The 21,370-nt window shown below is 35.2% G+C and overlaps 5 protein-coding genes across 11 annotated transcripts; 4 read left to right on the plus strand and 1 right to left on the minus strand.

Moving 5' to 3' along the window:
• The first annotated feature begins 111 nt into the window (after window positions 1–111).
• On the plus strand, window positions 112–5,246 carry LOC136775576 (5'-3' exoribonuclease 1-like). Of its 2 annotated transcripts, none has more exons than XM_066730483.1 (3): window positions 112–1,062; window positions 1,273–1,662; window positions 2,065–5,246. In XM_066730483.1, the coding sequence occupies exons 1-3, from the start codon at window positions 988–990 to the stop codon at window positions 5,080–5,082; spliced, it is 3,483 nt and encodes a 1,160-aa protein (XP_066586580.1). In that variant the 5' UTR covers window positions 112–987; the 3' UTR covers window positions 5,083–5,246. The 2 variants fall into 2 exon arrangements, with proteins under 2 accessions (XP_066586580.1, XP_066586581.1); XM_066730484.1 differs by having other exon boundaries at window positions 112–201; window positions 1,436–1,662.
• A 1,862-nt stretch (window positions 5,247–7,108) lies between these two features.
• LOC136775768 (caspase-1-like) lies at window positions 7,109–9,277 on the plus strand. The gene is made up of 4 exons (XM_066730842.1): window positions 7,109–7,417; window positions 7,481–7,740; window positions 7,818–8,123; window positions 8,197–9,277. Exons 1-4 carry the CDS (start codon window positions 7,374–7,376, stop codon window positions 8,445–8,447), a joined length of 861 nt encoding a protein of 286 aa, XP_066586939.1. The 5' UTR covers window positions 7,109–7,373; the 3' UTR covers window positions 8,448–9,277.
• Window positions 9,278–9,632: 355 nt separating this feature from the next.
• LOC136775780 (uncharacterized) lies at window positions 9,633–10,076 on the plus strand. Its single transcript, XM_066730854.1, has one exon. The coding sequence runs from the start codon at window positions 9,633–9,635 to the stop codon at window positions 10,074–10,076; it is 444 nt and encodes a 147-aa protein (XP_066586951.1).
• Window positions 10,077–10,238: 162 nt separating this feature from the next.
• ago (archipelago) lies at window positions 10,239–18,294 on the minus strand. Of its 6 annotated transcripts, none has more exons than XM_066730836.1 (8): window positions 18,052–18,061; window positions 14,625–14,735; window positions 14,044–14,280; window positions 13,622–13,951; window positions 13,003–13,527; window positions 12,529–12,936; window positions 12,120–12,435; window positions 10,239–12,040 (listed from the first exon to the last, which is right to left on the minus strand). In XM_066730836.1, the coding sequence occupies exons 2-8, from the start codon at window positions 14,724–14,726 to the stop codon at window positions 11,877–11,879; spliced, it is 2,082 nt and encodes a 693-aa protein (XP_066586933.1). In that variant the 5' UTR covers window positions 14,727–14,735; window positions 18,052–18,061; the 3' UTR covers window positions 10,239–11,876. The 6 variants fall into 6 exon arrangements, with proteins under 6 accessions (XP_066586933.1, XP_066586932.1, XP_066586931.1 ...); XM_066730835.1 differs by lacking the exon at window positions 18,052–18,061 and adding an exon at window positions 14,902–15,006; XM_066730834.1 differs by lacking the exon at window positions 18,052–18,061 and adding an exon at window positions 14,829–14,938 and having other exon boundaries at window positions 14,625–14,730.
• On the plus strand, window positions 15,827–20,778 carry LOC136775766 (egl nine homolog 1-like). Its single transcript, XM_066730839.1, has 5 exons — window positions 15,827–16,584; window positions 17,015–17,709; window positions 19,577–19,696; window positions 19,876–20,086; window positions 20,285–20,778. Exons 1-5 carry the CDS (start codon window positions 16,218–16,220, stop codon window positions 20,314–20,316), a joined length of 1,425 nt encoding a protein of 474 aa, XP_066586936.1. The 5' UTR covers window positions 15,827–16,217; the 3' UTR covers window positions 20,317–20,778.
• The last annotated feature ends 592 nt before the right edge of the window (window positions 20,779–21,370 follow it).

Consider the following 21,370-nt stretch of genomic DNA (forward strand, 5'->3'; position numbering starts at 1 on the left):
TGGGTTGCATTTGCTTGTATTTGGGAAAAGATTACTAGCGGATTTATGAAACGGCTCACATGCAGACGAGATTAAGTTTCTGGAGTTTTGAGCAGTAAGCCTGTGTAATGTGGTTTGAGGAGCCTGCCATCGCCCGAATAACTGGAACTATCGGATTTCGCCGTTGGATGGGGGAAATACCCTAAAATCCTAAATTATACTGTATGTGCACGATATTGATCTTATCGGTATACAGATCAATTACTAGTGATCATAGTAATTAGTGACGGTTAATGCCTTAATAGTTTAATTAAGCTGTATTTTAAAATGGGTGCTTTTTCTAATTAGCTTAAAAATCGGTACAATAGAATACAAATGCATAGTTTCTGTGACGTACAATATATCATTTGTCTCCGATTGTTTCAATATTTATACTATTCAAAAGCTAATAATAAAGTTATTCTTCAACTTTTGATGACAACTTTTGGTATTGTAGATTATAGTGATCAACAAATATTGCCAAATATAATGATATATATATATATCATTATCTTGAGCAATAGCGAAAGTTGTCGTTAAAAGTTGCAAAGTACGGAAGCTAATAATCAGTTTTGATCCGGTTGTCTTCCGCCAAAATTCATAGTTTGGTCTTTTATTAAAATTTCTTGGTATATGTTTCTATTAGGCGTAAAAATTACAAATTGGAATAAATTTTATTTAATTGAAAGTATTAGTAAAAGGATAAATTTTTTAAGAAGTTTACCGATAAATGAAATAAGAAAAACCAATCATTTAAATTGTATTAATCCAAAAAATTTACCAAACAGTGGGACGGTTGTTTATTAATACATTAAGCTAAATGAACTGTAAATCTCGTTTAAATTTGTAAGGAAAGAGTGTTATGGCTGTTATCAAGAAATTAACTGTTTATAAGATTCAGAATTTATCCAATTAATTGTTGTGTAATTATATTATTAATTCTTAGTTGTGGTTTATTGACTCACTAAAATGGGATTAAAGGGATTTTTTGGATTTATTGACCAAAGATATCCTTGTGTTTGTGAGGCAGTCTTAGAGTGCCAAGTAAGGAATAAGTTTTTAATATAAAGTCTGCATTGAAAGATTTTGTATTCATATAAATTTTCATTTAATATTGGTCATTTGATCGCTGAATAATAGCTTTACTTTTAAGAATTAAAAGAAGATATTATTTTGTTTTCATTTTATATAGAAATCTTCCTGTCTTTAATTATTGTTACACATGTAAAAGGTTGTTTGTGTGAATTTTTGCAGGTCCTAAACTTCGACACTTTGTATTTGGATTTAAATGATATTTTATATAGACGTATAAGAGAGTTAAATATCAAAGATCAAGATATATTTAAAAATGTATTTAATGTTATTGAATTAATGTTTGAAGTAGTAAAGCCACAAAAGCTGTTGTTTTTGGCTATAGATGGAGTTGCACCATGTGCAAAATTGAATCGTCAGAATTTTTTAAATTCAAATGAAGAAGATGAAGTAATGCTTTTGAAATCACAATGTAAATTTGACGCAAATAGTATTAAGCCAGGAACACTCTTTATGACCAAATTGATTGATCAATTGAAATATTTTATTACATATAAAATATCTAATGATAGGGAATGGCAAAACTGCAAAGTTATACTCAGCGGACCAGAGGTATGGAAAGCACATACAAGAATATTATGCAAGATCATTGGTATTTGCCAAAACTAGTATTCATTCACGGAAATAGAGCCTAGGAATCATAATAGGAGAATAAAATTCCTATGATCTTGCAACACTTATACAAGGCCTGCTACTTATATTATCCTAAAGTAAACATATAAGATGTGTATCTTTATAATTGTAATAGATATTTAACTCTGGACAGCATATTTCTGAAACTTCTTACTATTTGCATCCCAAGAGATATTATACAAAATTTGGATATATTTATTAATTAATTTAATAGATAAAGAAACAGTTTCTTATGTGCATGCTTTGATGGGTTTTAAGTAGTAGACTTTAGTGTTGATATTTAGTACATTTCCTAGCATCAGATATTATATTTCATTAAAGGTACCTGGAGAAGGAGAGCAAAAAATTATAGATCATATAAAATTTTTGAATTCAGAACCTGATTATAATCCAAATATGAAGCATTGCATATATGGCCAGGATGCAGATTTAATAATATTGAGCCTCTGTTCCCATGTACCAAACATTTTTGTAATAAGAAATATAAAATTAAGTGATGTAGAAACTAAAGAAACTAAAGTACCTGCGGAAACAAAGTTTACCATTGTTCATTTATCATTATTGAAGAAATATATAGAATATGAGTTTAGTTCACTAAAGAAAAAGATAAATTTTTTTAATGTAGAAAAGATTATAGATGATTGGATTTTAATGGGATTTCTGATTGGTAATGATTATATACCACCTTTGCCAAATTTAAATAATTTCAAAAAGGCATTCCCACTCCTGTCTAATGTGTATATAGAAATTTTACCTACACTAGGTGGATATATGAATGAATCAGGAACATTGAATTTAAGTCGTTTTGAAATTTTTATGAGAAAAGTTAGTGATATCAACATAGAGCTACTTACAAACTTTTGTAATGACTTGGAATGCTGTGAGGATAATGTAATGCAAACTAATGTTGACAATAATGCACTACCTAAAGATCTAATACAAAATAATGCTGAATCAATTTCTGTTGCTTTATCAGATAAATTGAATATCGATAAGTGCAGCAATAATGATGAAATTATTGAGGAAAATAACGATGATACTGATAATAAGAATAGTAACAAATGCGATATAATAGATGCATTACGCTCGCAAATAGAAAGCTACATCAAAACGATTCAATGGATATTAAGCTATTATTACAAAGATTGTTGCAGTTGGACATGGTCCTACCCCTATTTTTTTTCGCCTCATACATATAATATAAAAAATTTTAAAGATCTCAAATTTGATTTCGAGTTGGGAAAACCGGTTCAACCCTATTTATTGTTGTTAAAGATAATACCAATTTATAGCAAAAATATTTTACCTATTGCATTTCAAAATATACTGAGGGAAGAAGAGGAGAAAGAAAGGGTACAAATTGTAAAGAATATCTCAGCCACTGGTCGAACGGATGTAAATAGTCAAAAAGATGACAAGTGGAAGGCCGTATCTCGAAGATTATCAAAACTACCCATCAGAAGTCAAGAAATTTTATCAACTGCTATAGAGAAACATTACAATGAGTTAACTGATGAAGAAAGGTTAAGGAATAATTATGGACCAATGAGGATATTCACATACACAGAAGATGATTTAGGAGTTTATCTCGCACCAGAGTATTTTCCAAATATAGATAACAATCATGCAAAATGTTCAGTACAAATTCCAGATAAAATAATCACTCCTGTAGAAAAACTGGTCTGGGGTCAATCTCTGGGAGAGAAATTCATCGAATATTTTCCCGGATTCCCTACTTTACAATTTATTGAACATACTGCGAACTTGGAGAACGAAGTGGTAAAACCGCATGATTCGGACCGTCCGCCAACGATACGTCATGTTATGGCATTAAATGTAATTACGAAAGAAGACTCATTGGACTTGCAAACGATTGCCTCAGAGATATTGGAAAAAGTTGTTTATGTAAACTGGCCATACCTTACAAAAGCCAAGGTTGTAGCAGTATCCAATAGCAATGTGAAGCTTTATACGGACGATAAAAATTATGAAAGCAACGATTGCCAATTTTGTACTGCTGTAGTAAACAAATTAATGTGGAATAAAGACAAGGAAAATGTTACTGAGACATATAAAAATCGGTGGTTTATAAACATTGGTCGCACAGATATCTTAGTGCATGCTCATCCATTACTAGGTACGAAATATATTTTTGATACGCAAGGGTTGCTCCGTCGAGAAATGCAATGGTCGGAAGAACTAATGATCTATGCATATCAGATGGTATTGAAGAACGTTCCTACTCTCAACGACAATATGGAACATCAGAGAACCGTTTTTGATGTTTTTTCTCCTGGTTGCAAATGTTTCATGATTGGCAGATCCTATTACGGAAGTATGGTCGAGGTATATGATAACGAACATTATTCGACTTCTGGCAAAGTAAAAATATCTGCGACTGTTATAGAAGAGCCTAATTTGAATAAAATCAAGTTTACACAACTTTGTCATAAAACCCAGTACGTAAATGGTTTTAAAATCAGTCATCGCCTAGGAATAAAGAGTCATGTCGTGAATTTATTCACTGGTGATTTACGGATCGCTGATAAAGACAGTAATTTTGAAATTCACAATGTTGGCTTAAATCTGAAATGGAACAAGCAAAATAAGGAGGTACATGGCTACTCAAAAAAATTAAAGGGCCGATGGCTATACAGTGAAAGAGTTTTTAAAATTTTAGACAAATATATGATTGAATGGCCAGAGCTGTTTGAGAAAATGCATCATGCTATTCGCGACGTTCACTGTTACAAGCTAGATTTACCCGTTAAGGAGAACGTCGTTCGAATTTCAGAGTTTTTGAAGAAACAAAAGTTTCACGATTCCGAAAGGCTAGTCTGCGGCACCAATTCCGTAGAGATTGAAACAATAAGAGAGATAGAAAAGGAACTCGATGACTATGTTCATAGAGCCCCTAGTCTTAAAAAGAAAATAGTACTAATGCAAGTAGAGCCTAATCTACTATTGAAACCTGAACTTTTATCGCGGAACTGGCCACCAGATTGTAATTCCAATAATGAGTTATTAGATAGAGTCGTTTGTATCAGAGACGACTTCACCGTTCCAATAAATTTAAAGGGTGTCATCATCGCAATAGAGAAAGAAGATAAAAGAATGGATAACAAATATACTATCCTTTTTGATAAACCTTTCATTGGCGGGTTAACATTTTCTGGCTGTGCAAAAAATCGATGTTACCGTTTGTTAAAATTTGACTTTTTAAATATAAGCTACAGTGAGAGGAGCGAAGAAAAGGAAAAAATATCTGGTACTTCGTTCAATACTTTAGATGGGAATGCGTCAAAACTTAATACTTCTTGGCGAAGTACGTCATATTAACCCGGAATAATGTTTTTTTTTTAATTAACATTGTAAATTTTAAAGTGGTTTTGAGCATAAAATTTTTTATTGTACATATATTTTTAATTAAGATTATTGTAATTTTATATGATTATGATTACGACAATCACCTAATGAATTTTACACTAATAATGACTGTAAAATAAATCAAGTGCATGCTTACTTTTTTTACTTTATTGGCAATCTTACCTGGATAAAACCTCATACATAAGTTGACCGAGCCGGTCAAGCGTTGTAGGATCAGCTTTACGTTAGTCGCTTACACTTTTAATATAATAGAAACCTCATAGTTACCCATCAGAGAAAAGGATTCATTTTTTAAAAGGATCCAATTTTCTACATGTAAAAAGAGTCTGTAAGGCCGAAAAAAGACGATGCTTTTTCACATGATGATGTACACCAATTCTGTAACTTACTAATAAATTTCAATATCGTTAAGTCGAAGTTAACGACAAATCGGTATGTGTAATTGCGTGTAATGATAAGTGTATATTCATATATACTATTTTCGGTTCTTATTGATAATTCCGATATGGGAAATTTTCTTTAAAATTAAGCGAAATTAGACGATGCTTTTTTACATATTTATCGAATTGCTTACTAAATTTAGAATAGCGACTGGTAATTGTATAACCGTTTATTATAACCAATCTGCAATCAACCTTTCAATTCCAACAAACAATCTAGCACGTGGAAAAGCATTGCCTGATTTCGGCTTAAAATTGCTGAGGCAATTGGGATGAATTTCACCAAGTTGACTTAATTAAAGTTTGACCTAAAGCAGTCTAATTCATATAACGGGAATTGCGTAACTATTTTATGTCGATTGATCAAATTATAAAAGAATTGATGAAGATTAATATAAGAGTAATCTACATGATTTTGTTCAATCAAATAACCCGCGTTTTTCCGTCCGTATAAGCTGCTGAGTGAAATAAACTGAACTTTACATTTTACCCATTTTACCAACTTCATTCTACACTTGCAATTGTATATATACATACATATATATGCACTGTATGCAGTGACGTGATTGCGAGGGTATGATAGGACGGATAGGACGCGAGTGGGTGAAAATATTTTCTTTGTGCAAGTTTAGATGAAGTAGAAAGTATACTATAGCTATTGGGATCTGACAATTCTGACATGGGAGAAGAGTGGGGGCAAATATGGCGGAAAGAAGCATGCATTATAATAAAGAAATACATACTATACATACATACATACATATATGTATGTAGACGTATGTTTAAAAATGTATTTAAACGTAATTGAAATAATATCATGGGTGGGTGATAATCCGAGACAAAAAAATTAGTAATGGTAATCAAATGATCGCCAGCTTTAGGAAAAGAAAGGAGTGTAATGGTTAAATCCTTCGTGGAATTACTTTGGCAAATGTTTACTGCACAATACAGTCCATTTTTTTATTTCTCACGTGCTGGAATAATTCCTACTTCCCTAATTTCTTATTTTTTATAATATTAATCAAACCTAATAATCAGTAATAGGTGTCAATTAATACCATTAATAGCATGCTTAAAATAGTTCTGATTTCTACCACCAGATGTCATATTTCAATCTGTCAGTTCCCTTCCCAATGTGTATGTATACATACATAGACTATACAGAGTGAAGTTAGTTGACATAACCGAATCAATTTCCCGCGGCGCGCTTTAGGCCCCGTTCCGCTATTGACTGCGAGTAGTGCGAGTACTGAGAAGTTATATTTAGGCCGTGTTCCGTTATTGACTGTGAGTACTGAAAATCTATAGTTTATGTCACGCAAACTATAGATTACTAGTACTCACAGTAAATAACGGAACGCGCCCTTAATGTGTAACCATTAATATCGATATTATCGAAATATCGATACACTGACTTCGATATATCATATGTATCGATAAGTCTGTTCGTAATACGTATCGATACAAAATATCGATATAATTGTATGATTTAGGCATCACCAACACACACACACACACAACAACGTGTGTGTGAGAGCGTCACTTTCAACACTACATAAACTCAATAAAGGAATATGAAAGGAGTAAACAGAACAGAGAGCGATAAACAGTAAATAGCAGCAAACTTGATTATAAAGAAAGTAAACGGTAAACGATAAAGGGGTCATTGATGTCGACAGGCTGAACCAGATTTATATAGAATTTGGAAAATATATTGGTGGGCAAGAGAGTAACTCCAAAAAGTATCTATTATTATCCAAGTACTGAATAGTATTGTCGTAATCGTGAGAGAGTAATAACATTATGGAGACCAACAAAGACGTCGGGGATGCATTTGGATGTTCAAGGTAGATTCTAGGTAAATGGTACAAAACAATAATGTGACTAACTTGTTGATCATTAAACTTCAGAAACACTGTAACTCCTTTAAACGGACCGTTGCAAACAGCTCCAACTCTACGATATGCAACGCATTACAACATGGAACATTCAAAACGCGGCCTAGCCATTATTTTTAATCACGAATTCTTTACCGTCAGTCATCTGAAACCGAGAAGCGGGACAAATGTCGACTGCGAAAATTTAAAAGAGACACTGAAGAATCTGGGCTTTGAGGTGAAGGATATTCACAATTCAAACCACAGAGACATAGTGAGAAATTTGGAAACAGGTAAGAAAAAAAAGCAAAAATATAATAAGGAACTTAATAAATTCAGAACACAATAATGAAAAATGTGATTGAAACAGTTGCTGCGATGGACCATTCCAGTCATGACTGCTTGATAATAACAGTTTTAAGTCATGGAGAGCTGGGACTGCTGTATGCTCATGATACACCATACAAAGCAGAATCCATCTGGTCTTACTTTACAGCAGACAAATGTCCAACTTTGGCAGGCAAGCCAAAATTGTTTTTCATTCAGGCTTGCCAGGGAGATAAACTAGATGGTGGAGCTACATTGAAGGAGCGTACAGAAACAGATGGTCATCCAACAGCAACTTTCCGTATTCCCAGCCAAGCTGATTTTTTAATTGCATATTCCACAATTCCAGGTTAGAATGAGTAGGAAATGACTTATTGGAAATTATACATTAGATGAGAAATAACTAAGGATATATTTAACAGGATATTATTCATGGAGAAATACAACCAAAGGATCATGGTTTATGCAAGCACTGTGCATGGAATTGAACGAAAATGGAACACGATATGACTTGTTGACCTTACTGACATTTGTCTGTCAACGAGTAGCATTGGATTATGAATCAAACACCCCTGAAAATATGATAATGCATCAACAAAAACAAATTCCTTGTATCACTTCAATGTTGACTAGATTGGTCAGATTTACACCAGCAAAGAATGGTATGGTCTAATTGTAAGAGTTTGAAAAATTAGTGGTAAATTTTCTACCAGAGTGATTGATAAAAATTGCAATGATGTCTTTTGGTACAAAGTATGAGTGAATAAGGCAATTTTTATTTTTATTCAAGTAAAGCAACGATTCGATTTTAGTTTCCTATCGATCGCTGAGAATTGTAAGAAAGAACGCGAGTAGCAATATCGAGCGATAATAGTTTACTCTAATAGCACAAAAATCATAAAAACACTACCACCGTTTTTAGGATATCCAGATGTTCTGTCAATATATTTAGGATGTTCTCTGGATATTATGTGCTAGTAGAGTAGGGGGAGAAAGGTACCAGCGGTCTTGCTCAATATAAACCATGCATTTAATATTACAAAGTATTTGTATAATTACCGATAATTTTTTTTAACAATTTTCCATTATATTTATATACAATAAATTTTGTACATTATAGAACTGAAATATTCTAGAATTATTAACCTCCAACACAATGCTCACAGCTGGGTCTTTATTAACTTAGAATGTAGTGTCAGAAGCGTAATATGCTGAAGGGAACAAACATCAATAAGACGTTTTGGAGACGTTAAAAGTTGATCGAGCTAAATACATGATTCACTTAGTTTTCTCTACCGCATTCGAAACCGAAGATTTACGTTTAACAAAAATTGTAAAAATATCCGTACCATACACATGTACATTGTAACGAAGTTTTCCGTTACGTATACGAGATACCGAATAAAGAACGTAAAAGCTACCGAATAGTGGATATTATTAATCCCTATGTTACCGACTCGTGAGACAGACTCACGACCGCTAGGCTAGGAGCCTAGGAGTGCTAGGTGAAGTCATACACACACGGTCCTGGTCCTACTGTCCTAGCAGCAGCTTTCTATGTGTGAGAACTGCGCGCGCAGAGAACGGCATGGTGGGGAGAATATTCTGACCATGATTTGGTTTGCTTGACTTTGACTATGCGTTTTGTTGACACTTGACAGTGACCAGTGGAGACCAGTTGACTACGTTGAGTGTTGACCGCTTCGTGGTGCCATTACTGCCATTTTTTGGTCCAATTAGTGTTATTGATGGTTACTGGTCCAATCAGGTTGAAGGTCAGACAATTCAATCGACTTACGAGACATTTTCTACCATCCTATCCTACAATTTGGCAGCTGGGTAACATGAAAAACTAATGATGACTTTTCAACAACGTGATGATGAATATGAATATGACTATTACGAAATTTTGGGATGTTCGACTAATTCGTCACACGAGGATATTAAACAAGCCTATCGTAAATTGGCGTTGAAATATCATCCGGATAAAAATAATATGCCCGACGAGAGTATTCGTCATTTTCAATTGATAACAAATGCTTGGAAAATTTTAGGTTCGAATAGAACCAGGAAAGAGTATGATGCTGAGCGTGAACAAGCTCGATTGGATAGTATAAGTATTCCTGTCTATGCTACTATAAGTCCTTGTGACTTGCAACCTACCACTGATTCCACTTTGTTAAAGTATCCATGTAGATGCGGCGATTATTATTATGCATCTGTGGAAGACCTGAAACAAGCAGATGCTATAATCCACATACCTTGCTCTGAATGTACCTTTGTAATTGCTGTAAAAACTTAATGTTAATGTTACTTAAATTCTTTATTTTACTTAATCTTTAGTATAAAATAAAACTATCATATTATTTATAAATATTTATGTTCTTTTTCTCACCTTTACTCGTTTTTACTTCTAAGTCTTTCAAGAGGTTCATAAGTTGATGATAAAGGAAATGCTTGTATCTAATGTATAGAGCAACATTTTCTATTTCTTATAAAAAATGATACAACGGATAACACATTCTTATAATATAAATCATTGAGCAATATACAAATGAAACATCCTTTCTCTGTCAATTGAGCTCTGTAATAAAAGCTGCGCATGCAAACGTTTATTTTTATATAATAATACTGACCGTGCGAAAGAGTCGAAAAGATCTAGGAACTACGTAACTTTGGAATTTTTCATCGGTCGATTTCGACTTACATTTTTCATTATTTACGTATTGCACGAGAATAGCGAGCATGCAACTTTTATTATCGGGCTCTTGCTAAGCTTACGTACTGAGGACCCATCGGAGTCAATATTCATTCCTTTTTCTTTCTCTTTTCTATTCTTTACATTACTTAATTTAGCTTAGCTCTGCTCTCCCTATGTTTGTATATTATTACGGATTGCGGCATGTTTCTCAGTAACATGTATTCGTCGCAGGAAATAATGTTACGACCTGTAAGAGCAATAAATTCTCCTCAGCGTCGTTATCTCTGTATAAATATTTTTCCAACAAAATTACAAAATTTAGAATGTACATAATAATTCATTTGCCCAAAATAATTATTCAAAATAATTGTCACGTATGAGGGCGAGCGTTGACATAATTCTTATGCCAACCTACTATACAAACAAAAAGTTAAAAAAAAAGATAAAGGGATTGAGAGTTTTATAACTAAGAACTCTATTAATTTTTTCGCCAACTGCAGATTAATGTTAGAACACGAAAGATGATTCGAGTTGTTTATTGGTTGGACGGGTGCTGACATCATCTTCCGTATAAATAATTTTAAAACATCAAGATTTCGATTACTTCGACGTTATGGCACGTGTATAAATAACCCATGACATTTTTCTATTACTGCGCAATCGCATATTAATATAACAGCGGGTCAATTACAAAAAAGAAAGTTCGGCAAATGCTACTGAGGTATTGGTCATATCTATAAATTTTGAATTCATTTCAATTTTTAACCAAAGATTTTCACTAGCCGGTCACAGCTTTAGTGGGCGCACGAGTTCCTCGTAAAATCCTTTTTCCTTTACCCCTTTGTTGCTTTCTGTTACTTTTTGCCATTTTTTATTTACTCTTTTTACAAGTTTTGCAATAAAAATTACAAAACACTCATTAAGAGGGCAAGCGAACGTTCAAAATCATATCAATGAGATTCTTTAATCTTACCTAACATGCCCGCATAAACTATTAAATTGTAATTGAACGATGGCCTGTCTTTCTTATTGGATCACTAACGATTTCACTAAATCGGACAACGATGATTCAGTGATTCGCTGATAAGCTCCTTTTCCTATTTCGTCCCATTAGCCCATCCCCCGCTATAACCTTGAGTCTTTTGAATCTCGCTATAATATTCGTACACCGCGACGAATAGGATTCCACTAATGATTAAATTAATGCCATCGGTATCGATCGGGTATCTGGTATTTTAAACATCACATGCCGCGACGCATGGCTATTCTCTCCTACAAGTGCTCATAGCTTCCCGATTTCCCGTACACAGTCTTATCACAATCACACCATGTAATACATGAAACATTGTACGGTAAATTAGTTACGCTATCCAATTGAATTATTTACAAAAATTTTGCGCACTATTTTACCTCCACATCGAAATCGAGTACGAGAAGTTTCGTCTCCTCGGTACCGTTACGACTACCTACTGCGCATACCAGTTTTGTATCACTCGCTCGTATCCTCCAAACGACGCCACCACTTCCACCGCTCTCCAGCGCTACCAGGTTTCTTATAAATTCACCTAAACAACGTGAAAGAAAAGGAAAGAAAATTTAGAAAAATACTCCTTTAGTTAGGATTCTATCAAATTTCATAAATACCCGTCTTAACGTCCCAAAGCTTCACGGTACCATCATCCGAGGAAGTGATGACAAAATGGCTATTGAACTGAAGACACGTTACTGCTGACTGATGCTTGTTGGGACCGGAAAGAGTCTGCAGGCAGTGACCACTGACAATGTCCCAGACTTTAACGGTAGAATCGGCATTGCCGGACACTAGAATATTATTGCGTAGTTCCATCCCCGAAGTCAGAGACTGATGTCCCATCAAAGTATGCCTGCAGGCCCCTGTCTCCACCTCCCATACTCTGATACTTGTATCCAGCGATCCGCTAACCACATGAACACCGTCGAACTTAAAGAAATGGAGAAAAATTGTTTTGGTTACTCTTGGAGATCTATTTCACTCCTTGCCAATGCCTACGTTCCAAAATTCATTTCATCTTACTTGAAGGGAATAGACTCTATTGGTATGTCCCTGCAAAGTATGTAGGCACTCTTCTCTTTCGGGATTCCAGACTTTGACCATGTAATCGTAAGCCCCGCTGACCACCAGCTTACCATCATATTGCACACATCTAACGGCTGCCAAATGTCCCACTAAAACGTGTAAACACTCTCCAGTGTCTACTTGCCATACTCTGAGCGTCGCATCCCTGCTGCCACTGACTACCTTGTTCCCATGTAAATGCATACACCTCACGGTTGAGGTATGACCATACAACGTGTGAATACATTGGCCGGTATCGGCATTCCACACTTTTAAAGTGCGATCAGTACTACCGCTGATAACGGTGGTACCAGACATCTGCGACGACCATACACCTCCCGTATGCCCGACTAATGTACGCAAACACTGTGAAAAGAAAAACACGAAACAACAAGAGATGTATCAATAGAATTGGAAAATATTTGCACTTACCTTGCCAGTGACGGCCGACCAAACTTTCAGAGTATTGTCGTCGCTTCCGCTAACTATTCGATTTCCAGAAAATTGAAGGCACGTGATTACGTGATCGTCGTGACCCTTCAAAACTTTTGGCGTCCGTATAGGTTTTGTCCTCCAATTCATTTTGATGTTGTGTTGTCTCATGTATGCTTGCTTCCACGGCGAAGACGGGACAGGAGCTCCTGAATGCTTCGAATTCTTCCGTTTCGGCACAGGCACATCTTTCACATCGTCTATACCGGCAACTCTACACTTTTCTTTCCATAATAAATTATCGTCCGCAAGAAATCTCCAGCTTCGGCACGTTTGCGCCGCCCTTAATAAATCCCTTGGCTCTAAAAAAGCTAATACCGATAAAGCTAATTCCTTGGGTAATAACGATATAAAATCTCTTTGAAACTGTGGTTCTATCACTTGCATCATGTGACGAACTTGTGTTGGCTCACATCTCTCTATTAGTTCATCTATTGCTAGCATTCTTTCTGCATTTGACCATCTCTGCAAGATATTGAGAAGATATAATGAATTAATGTTTGGTAAAAATTATGCCCCAAATTTAATATTGTAGATTTTATATGGAAAACAGTGATACCTGAAATTGTAAAAGCCAATTGCTCATTTCCGGAGGAGGATTGTCCTTTGTTGGAATAACACATCTTACAGGTTTACTTTTATCTTCCATTTTTTTAAAAATGCTATTAGGTTTATCTTCTGTGTTCAATTTTTTACAAGGCAATATACTCTCTGAATCACTTTTTCTTTTTCTTTGGGGTTGCACTATGTCCAATGGAACACAAGTATGCAAAATTGGACTCTGCACCCGTTGAGAGAGAGAACGCTGAGGTTGCAAAAGGGATGCTTGGTGGTCATTGGTCTCAGCTTCTTCTTCATCAGCATCACAAAATATATCTGTATCGCTTATCTGATTTTGGAATGAAACATATAACAATAAGTAAATAAATACATACAGAACTGAAGGTTATTAGAGTGTACATAAGAAAAAAATGAACTAACCTCGCTTTCCTCCTCACTACTATTTTCATCCTCATCTCCTTCATCTCCGTAATCAACAGACTCACCCTCTTGTTGTGCCAAACAATGCATGGCCTCTGATGAGTTTGGATCTGGAGTTGCTCTAATACCTCTAACAGGACTAAGGCTTGCTCCTCCTGACTTGTTATTACTCAGCTCTTTAGAGGAGGAAGATGGGCCGGACATTTCTATTTGGATACTCTTATTGTTGTTTAAATCCTAATAAAAGATTATCTTTCTAAGCAATCAATGGGTGGTTTGAATGACAAAGAGAAATGGCATAAAAAGTTTGTTCCTAATTATTTCAATTGTTAATTGAAAATGAGAAAGATTAGTGGGTCAGGAGTCGATGTTCACTTCTCGGTAAGTGAAAAAAATATGTAATTTAGAATTTTACTAAAACCCTAACCTTGATCATATACCTTTAAATTTTTTGATCAATCTGGTATAATAATGACAAGAAAAATGAACAGCCACACCCTTAATATTACCAAGAAAAGACGTACTATGGAGCAATATATAATTTGGAAGCTTGAAACGGCGTATAGAAAAATGAATCGTACTTGATCAAATGATTTTCTTCTGTTCCCTTGAGCGTAAGGCCAGTGTCTTGATATCCCAATTTGGAGGAATGGAAAAAATTTTCTAGTAAATAATCGAGGCATTCATCTGCACTGGGTAAGATAATAAAATTCAGTTTGAGTATTACAAAGAGGAATAATTTTACTAAACAATTACAACAAGAAAAATGAGAAAATAAAAACAACGGATAATTATAAACACTGCAAACGGTCCATCGGGGTCCAACCGAGGTTGTACTGTTGTTCTCTTCGTTCTCACCAGTTCTCACTCTCACCAGCAGACCACCCTATCTTTCTCTCTCTCCCTCTCTCTCTCCCCGCAATTCCGCAGTCCGCACTCCGCTGCCTCAGGCCTCCGCTGTCCGCAGGCGGCACACTGCACAGTCAGACTTGTTCCGTGTTCGACCTGTAGAGAGTAAGGCCCGGTTCTACATACAAGCCTTTTTTGATCTGGATTAAGTTAATTTTGCTATATTTTATGTCACATAGAATATAGCATAATTAACTTAATCCAGTTTAAACAAGCCTTGTGGAATCGGTCCTAAGTGGAGAGTGCTGTTCCTGTAGAGTGAGACTGTGGACCGCTTCGCTGTTCCCTTTCCTACTTCCCTAATTTCCCCTTTGCTCATGTAGCTTTTTAATTTTTACATTTTTATTTTTTTCTAACGATTTCAAAAGTTGATGGTTCCATTATTGGTCTGATCAGTGCCGATGTATTCTGCCGATTCTGCGGACTTTTGCTGCGGCCTGCGGAGTTACGGTTAAGCAATTTGATATGATTGGTCATTCAGTCAGCACTTCGTAAAATCAACCAATCGGCTACTTTTCAGTTAGGGACCAAAATGGCTATAAAATTGAATAGACCGATTCCACAAGCCTTGTTTACACTGGATTAAGTTAATTATGCTATATTCTATGTGACATAAAATATAGCAAAATTAACTTAATCCAGATCAAAAAAGACTTGTGGAACCGGGCCTATGTATGCGTCTCGTTTTTCCTCGATAGATGGTGCGCAAAGTAAATTTTTGATGCGCCTTCTGCTAAATTGTTATGTTGTCAATTGTCATAGGTATTTTTTACGGTGCACAGGATAGAGGGTGCTTTCTAATTAGGCTACAAATCGACACAATCGGACACAAACGGTACATTTCATGTCACACAAGCTGTACATTTGTGTCCGATTGTGTCGATTTTTAAGCTAATTGGAAAGCACCCAATGACCATTTGTATTACAGTATACCAGCAATCGAGTTGGGGAATTTGGAACTTATGAGAGAAAAAGATGCACAAACTGTAAATAAATCGCAGCTTGCGCGCGCGGAAGAATGGCGATAGGTTGACAAGTTATAAGGAAGATAAAAAAAGATAGATAGAGGGAGAGAATGAGAGAAATATACCGATAGAAAAATAGAGAGAAAGAGAAATTTGTGGTGAAAAACGGAGTGTCCGGAGGCCAAAAACCTCTGCCAAGAACGAAGAGTTTCAAGCTTTAAGCTTTTAAGACCGTTATCAAAATCAGGGAGTCGTAGAGATGCGGCGGTCAGGCGAAGAATAATCTGTGGGAAAGGAAAGATGTCCGTGCCGTTGATCAGTAGAGCTTTGACATCCGAAGTTGATGCTCGGGCGGCTGCAGCTATAAGCACGAAGAGTTGCTGCGTGATTTGCAGTACGACTGACAAATTGCTCAGGTGTGGGAGGTGTAAATCTGTCTTTTATTGTAACAAAGATCACCAGAGAAGAGACTGGAAGCGTCACAAAGAATTCTGTAATACCCAATCAACGTCAGCATCCAACGATTCTACCAAAATATCTTTGGCTAACAGCAGAAAAATTGAAACCAGGAAAACCTTGGATCATCCTCGGAATTATAACAATCCTGTCGTCTCCGATTTTTCTCGGGAACCCGGGGAAGACAGGCTAAACTCTTCAACAACAATAGGTGCGTTTCCACTTAATTTCTTAATTAATCTATATTTTTGCTGCTACTTATATAGATAGGGTTATAATAGGTTGATCAAACTTACATACATTTTATTTATGCAAATAAAATTTTCCTGGCATATTTATTATTCTCTTGAATATTTTTGTTTAATGATGTTTACCTATTGTTTTGCTTTTCCTGCAAATTATTCAATTCTCTATTGTTGTGATCTTTATATTTTTTTGTTATCATTATTGTTGACATTGCCAATCATGTTTGAAGTCTGTTTACCATGTTTCAATTTAAAAATGAACAAAGATGTTTTATATTTAAAGGATTTTTACATAGACCTTGCTTGTTTTTCAGACCTTTGCTTAATTTGTATATTATTTTTGAGGAGTGATAGTAATTTTAATAATATATTTTTTATATGGTTGTTTGTTGACAGTCTTGGAGGAGGAGCAACAGAACGCTAATGTAGATAGCTTGGAGATTCAAGATTCCAAAAGAAGGCAAAATAGCAAGACAAACGGAAGTAGAATCAGCAGGCCTGACGGTTGGACTTCACCAATTACATACGAAGGAAGTTCTGAGGATACAATCCTGGGAGCTAGAGCAGAATCCTTGAATCCTGCTTTAGAGAGCTCTAGAATTCTTCTTGATCATTTGAAGAATTCCAAATTCGAAATGCCTACAAAACATCACAATGGCATAAAAAACTTTCCAGAAGTGAGACTGGCTAGAGAAGTAGATCTGCTACCTCCGTTTCTCCATAAAAATAGAAACAATATTGAAGAGTTAATAGATGAAATCTGTAGAAATGTTATTAGGGACATGGATGAGTATGGAGTTTGTGTGGTAGACAATTTCTTAGGAACAGACAAAGGTTTAGCTGTGCTCAATGAAGTTTTAAATATGTATAGTGCTGGTATGTTCAAGGATGGTCAATTAGTGTCTAACAAAGCTGGTGCCAGTGATCTAAAGACGATTCGTGGTGATCAGATAACATGGCTCGATGGCAAAGAAAAGCAGTGTCAGAACATAGGATTGTTGATATCCCAAGTGGATGCCATTATAATGAGAGCAAACAAAATGCACAATAATGGCAAAATGGGAAACTATACCATCAATGGTAGGACTAAGGTAAATAAACTTTCATTCCATTCTATTGTTCCACCAAAGTCCAAATTTTCCAAAAAAACACTCCAGAAACTAGTCTCATCCATTTGAAAGTCCTTGACTGATCTCTTCGTTCAGACTGAGTCATTTAGCTGTGGCATAATGGAATCAATGAGATCATCCAATAAGATAAAAAGAAACGCGGTTCTCTTTCTCATCATTGATGAGATTATAAAGCTGAAAAGTAGTTGAAAAACCCGGTCAAACGAGGATCAAACAAAAGATAAAAACTAGAAAAGTGTTAGTAGAAGCAGAGTGTGAAGCAATGTCGAACGTTGAGAGAAGGTCAGGATCCTAAATTCTTACTTTGTGTGTGAATGTGTGGTTGTGTGTACGTGCGTAAGTGCGTGCACGCCGTCGATCCCCAACGCAGCGAGTTTGCCCGCCGGTGGTTAGCTGGTGGTGGGAGTCAGCTAAGTGCAACTGGTCACGTACGCCGTTTGCTCTCCCCCCTTCCTCTTCCCACGTCAACTCTTTCCTGCTCGGTTACCCTATGTCATCCTTATCCGTGAACGCCCACCCACACTTTCAACCATTTATTTGCACTTTTACGTATACCAAGACCAAAAGTACGTATACAAAGTTAACGACTGCATGTTTCTCTCTCAATCCCTTCTTCTTTTCCCCCCTTATCTACTCCCTCTCCCACTCTCTCGCTCTTTAAATTCCTTATTTGTCTCACCCCTTCCTAATTCTTTTAATTCTATTTAATTTCCCTATCCCCTCTCTTCTCAAAAATGTCTTCCCGCTTCTTTTCCCTTTTACTCTCCTTTTATCTCTCTTGCTCTCTCATACTTTAACCTTTCCGAAGGTGAAACCAATGAGGCGGCCTATACGAACCAACACGCGCGAAAAACGAAAGAATTTCATACGCCACTCACCGGGAATGAGTTGAATCACCTATGCGAGTAAAAATAAATAATGCCCGAACACGAATAATCGGGTCTATATTGAATCTGTTTTTATGATCGCTTGCCTACACGTTTTCTGTCTGGCGAATTCTCATTAATAAATACATTAGCTACGTTCTTCCTATTTTTTAGTAAATTTATTTATTTGGTAAAAATCAGGGAAAATGTTACAAATTTAATGAAATTTAGATATTTACCGAACAAATAAATTGAACTAAACTTAGACGTTTGTCAAATAGATCAAATTACCAAGAGGCTTAATAAAATCATAAAGAATTCTGAAAAAAATAGTGAAGAGCAGGGACAGGTAGGGATTTTAATACTTGAAATCTGCAGTGCAATGCGTTGATATTCTACGAGACGAAAGAATTTAATCGACTATTCTTGGAAAAGAATTTAATCCTCCAACAACATGATGGATTAATGCAGCGTAGTAGAAATATTCCAATAATGAAAGTCGGCAGATAGAATTTTCATAACTGGTGTTTTGTTAACGCGGAATAATTGAATTATCTTTGTTTTTGGTAAATTTGTAAGGATTTCAGAATCTCTATAGCAGACAAGTAGAGTTAGCATTTCAAAATAATAGGTTTATTTTGGTAAAACCAGATATACAGCTCCTTTCGAAAAAGCACGTTAAACACGATCTTTATACACTAAATATAATAGAAGAGTAAAGTTTCTATGAAACAATCAAGAGCTTCTTTTTCAAAACATTATTTCATTATTCTTGTAACGTGACTTCGAAACGTCGAATCAGAAGAGTTTTATTTTAGCGATTGGGTGAATAAAGAATGTTGAAACTTCGCAAAGAAATTGTGTAACAGAAATAAAAAAAAGTATTTATCACATAACTGAAAAAAATAATAAAAATCGATTGATGTATCCAACAAGAAAGATTTATATTTTTTGTGTTTCAGGCTATGGTGGCTTGTTATCCTGGACATGGATCGCATTACGTGAAACATGTGGATAATCCTAACAGGGACGGCAGATGCATCACCGCAATTTACTATCTGAACAAAGATTGGGACATTAAGGTAACTTTTGCTTGTTTGTAAAGATTCGTAGCTAAAAAATATAGTTCTGCCACACGTACAATATTAAACACCAAATGCACCTACCAAATAAATGTATAAATTTGTATTAACATTTGAAAATGGTTATTTAACTGATAAATAACGATAGTGTTAATAAAAATATTTTATGAATATTGCAGAAGAATGGCGGTCTTCTAAGGATATTTCCGGAAGGCTGGCGCGATCAGGTAGCGGATATAGAGCCTCTTTTCGACAGGATATTGTTCTTCTGGTCTGACAGGAGGAATCCGCACGAAGTCCAACCAGCCTACAAAACGAGATACGCAATCACCTTGTGGTATTTCGATGCTGAGGAGAGGAATCAAGCTTGCCGTAGATATCAAAGAGAAAGTATGTAAGAAATTTGTCGCGGTAATATTAATTAGAAGAGAATCTCCCGAGAGAAAAGAATTCAGGGGTCCCTCGTTGCGTAGCGTTGAAATGTACAATAATGTAAACAAGTTTTTGTCTTAATGCTTAAAGATGGCGGAAAAAATTTAGTCGTTTTAACATTGAAATGTCATAAAAAACGATCGTATATTTTTACAGGAGAATTGCATGCGGAAACAGAAACTTATTAGATCCCAATCTATGAAGGACCGCTACACCGTCCGCTGACTGATTATGAAACTCTCCCCTCCCCATTTTTTAATTGTACATAGTTATCATTATAAGGAACGCTGGTACATAAAAAACATTATGTATTATTATGTATTAATTTAGTACGCATCAATCAACGCGGAACGAATTGAATAGTGTAAATTATATATTGAATTCAACGAAGTTATAAGCTATGTTATATATATATATATATATATATATATATTATGTATAAATTAAGTGCAATAGTTCTTAAGCGTGTTTTTCTTGTGATTGCCGAAATGTAAAATATGTAATAATGCGAAAAATGCTTATTAATGCTATTTTACGAGTATTTTGATTTTTTTGTCTTTATTTATTTCGATGAACGAAGGGAAATTTGAATTCGGCTTCGTCCACGTTATACTTTGAACAAAATAAACCAATTATAAATAATTGCTATTTTCTACCTTGACGAGTATTTTTTTTACTCTCTTTTACGTTTTTATTTTCCTAGTAATGTCTCTGGTATTAATTTATATAAAAAACTAACTATACTTTTCCATCTCCAAACACTCTTCCATTGCCGTCCTACTAATTATCTTGCAGTTCCGGGAAGAATCTTAATTTTTTTCTCGTAAATAATTACAAGTAAACCTTTTTATTATTGTTAGGTTAAGAAAATTAATAATAGTTTCTTGTGAGTAATTTTTTGCCTCGTTTATAAAAATTGTTGGTCAGGTAGCAAAGGAGAATAGTTAATGAAATGAATATTATGCATAAATAAAAAGTAACCACAAAATGCTACACTTTAATTTTTGAAAAAAAATCTAATCATCTATAACCTCAAAAAATGTAAACTCAATAATGCAGGGAACAGCCCAGAGGAGCAGTGAGCACCCAGCGCTCAGCGCCTAGCGGCCCCGGGCCCAGACAACCTAGCTAGCGACTGTTTCTCGAATGGAATTCGCCTTCCTATTGGGTAAAAATAAAGGTTGTCTGCTATTCCGCTTATATTACACCAATTGGCCATAGTTGATTCTGCTACCTATACAG

The sequence above is a fragment of the Prorops nasuta genome, unplaced genomic scaffold, assembly GCF_024137725.1.
Source record: "Prorops nasuta isolate Cenicafe-Biocafe unplaced genomic scaffold, Cenicafe_Pnas_1.2 PNAS00008, whole genome shotgun sequence".
Taxonomy (NCBI): Eukaryota; Metazoa; Arthropoda; class Insecta; order Hymenoptera; family Bethylidae; genus Prorops; species Prorops nasuta.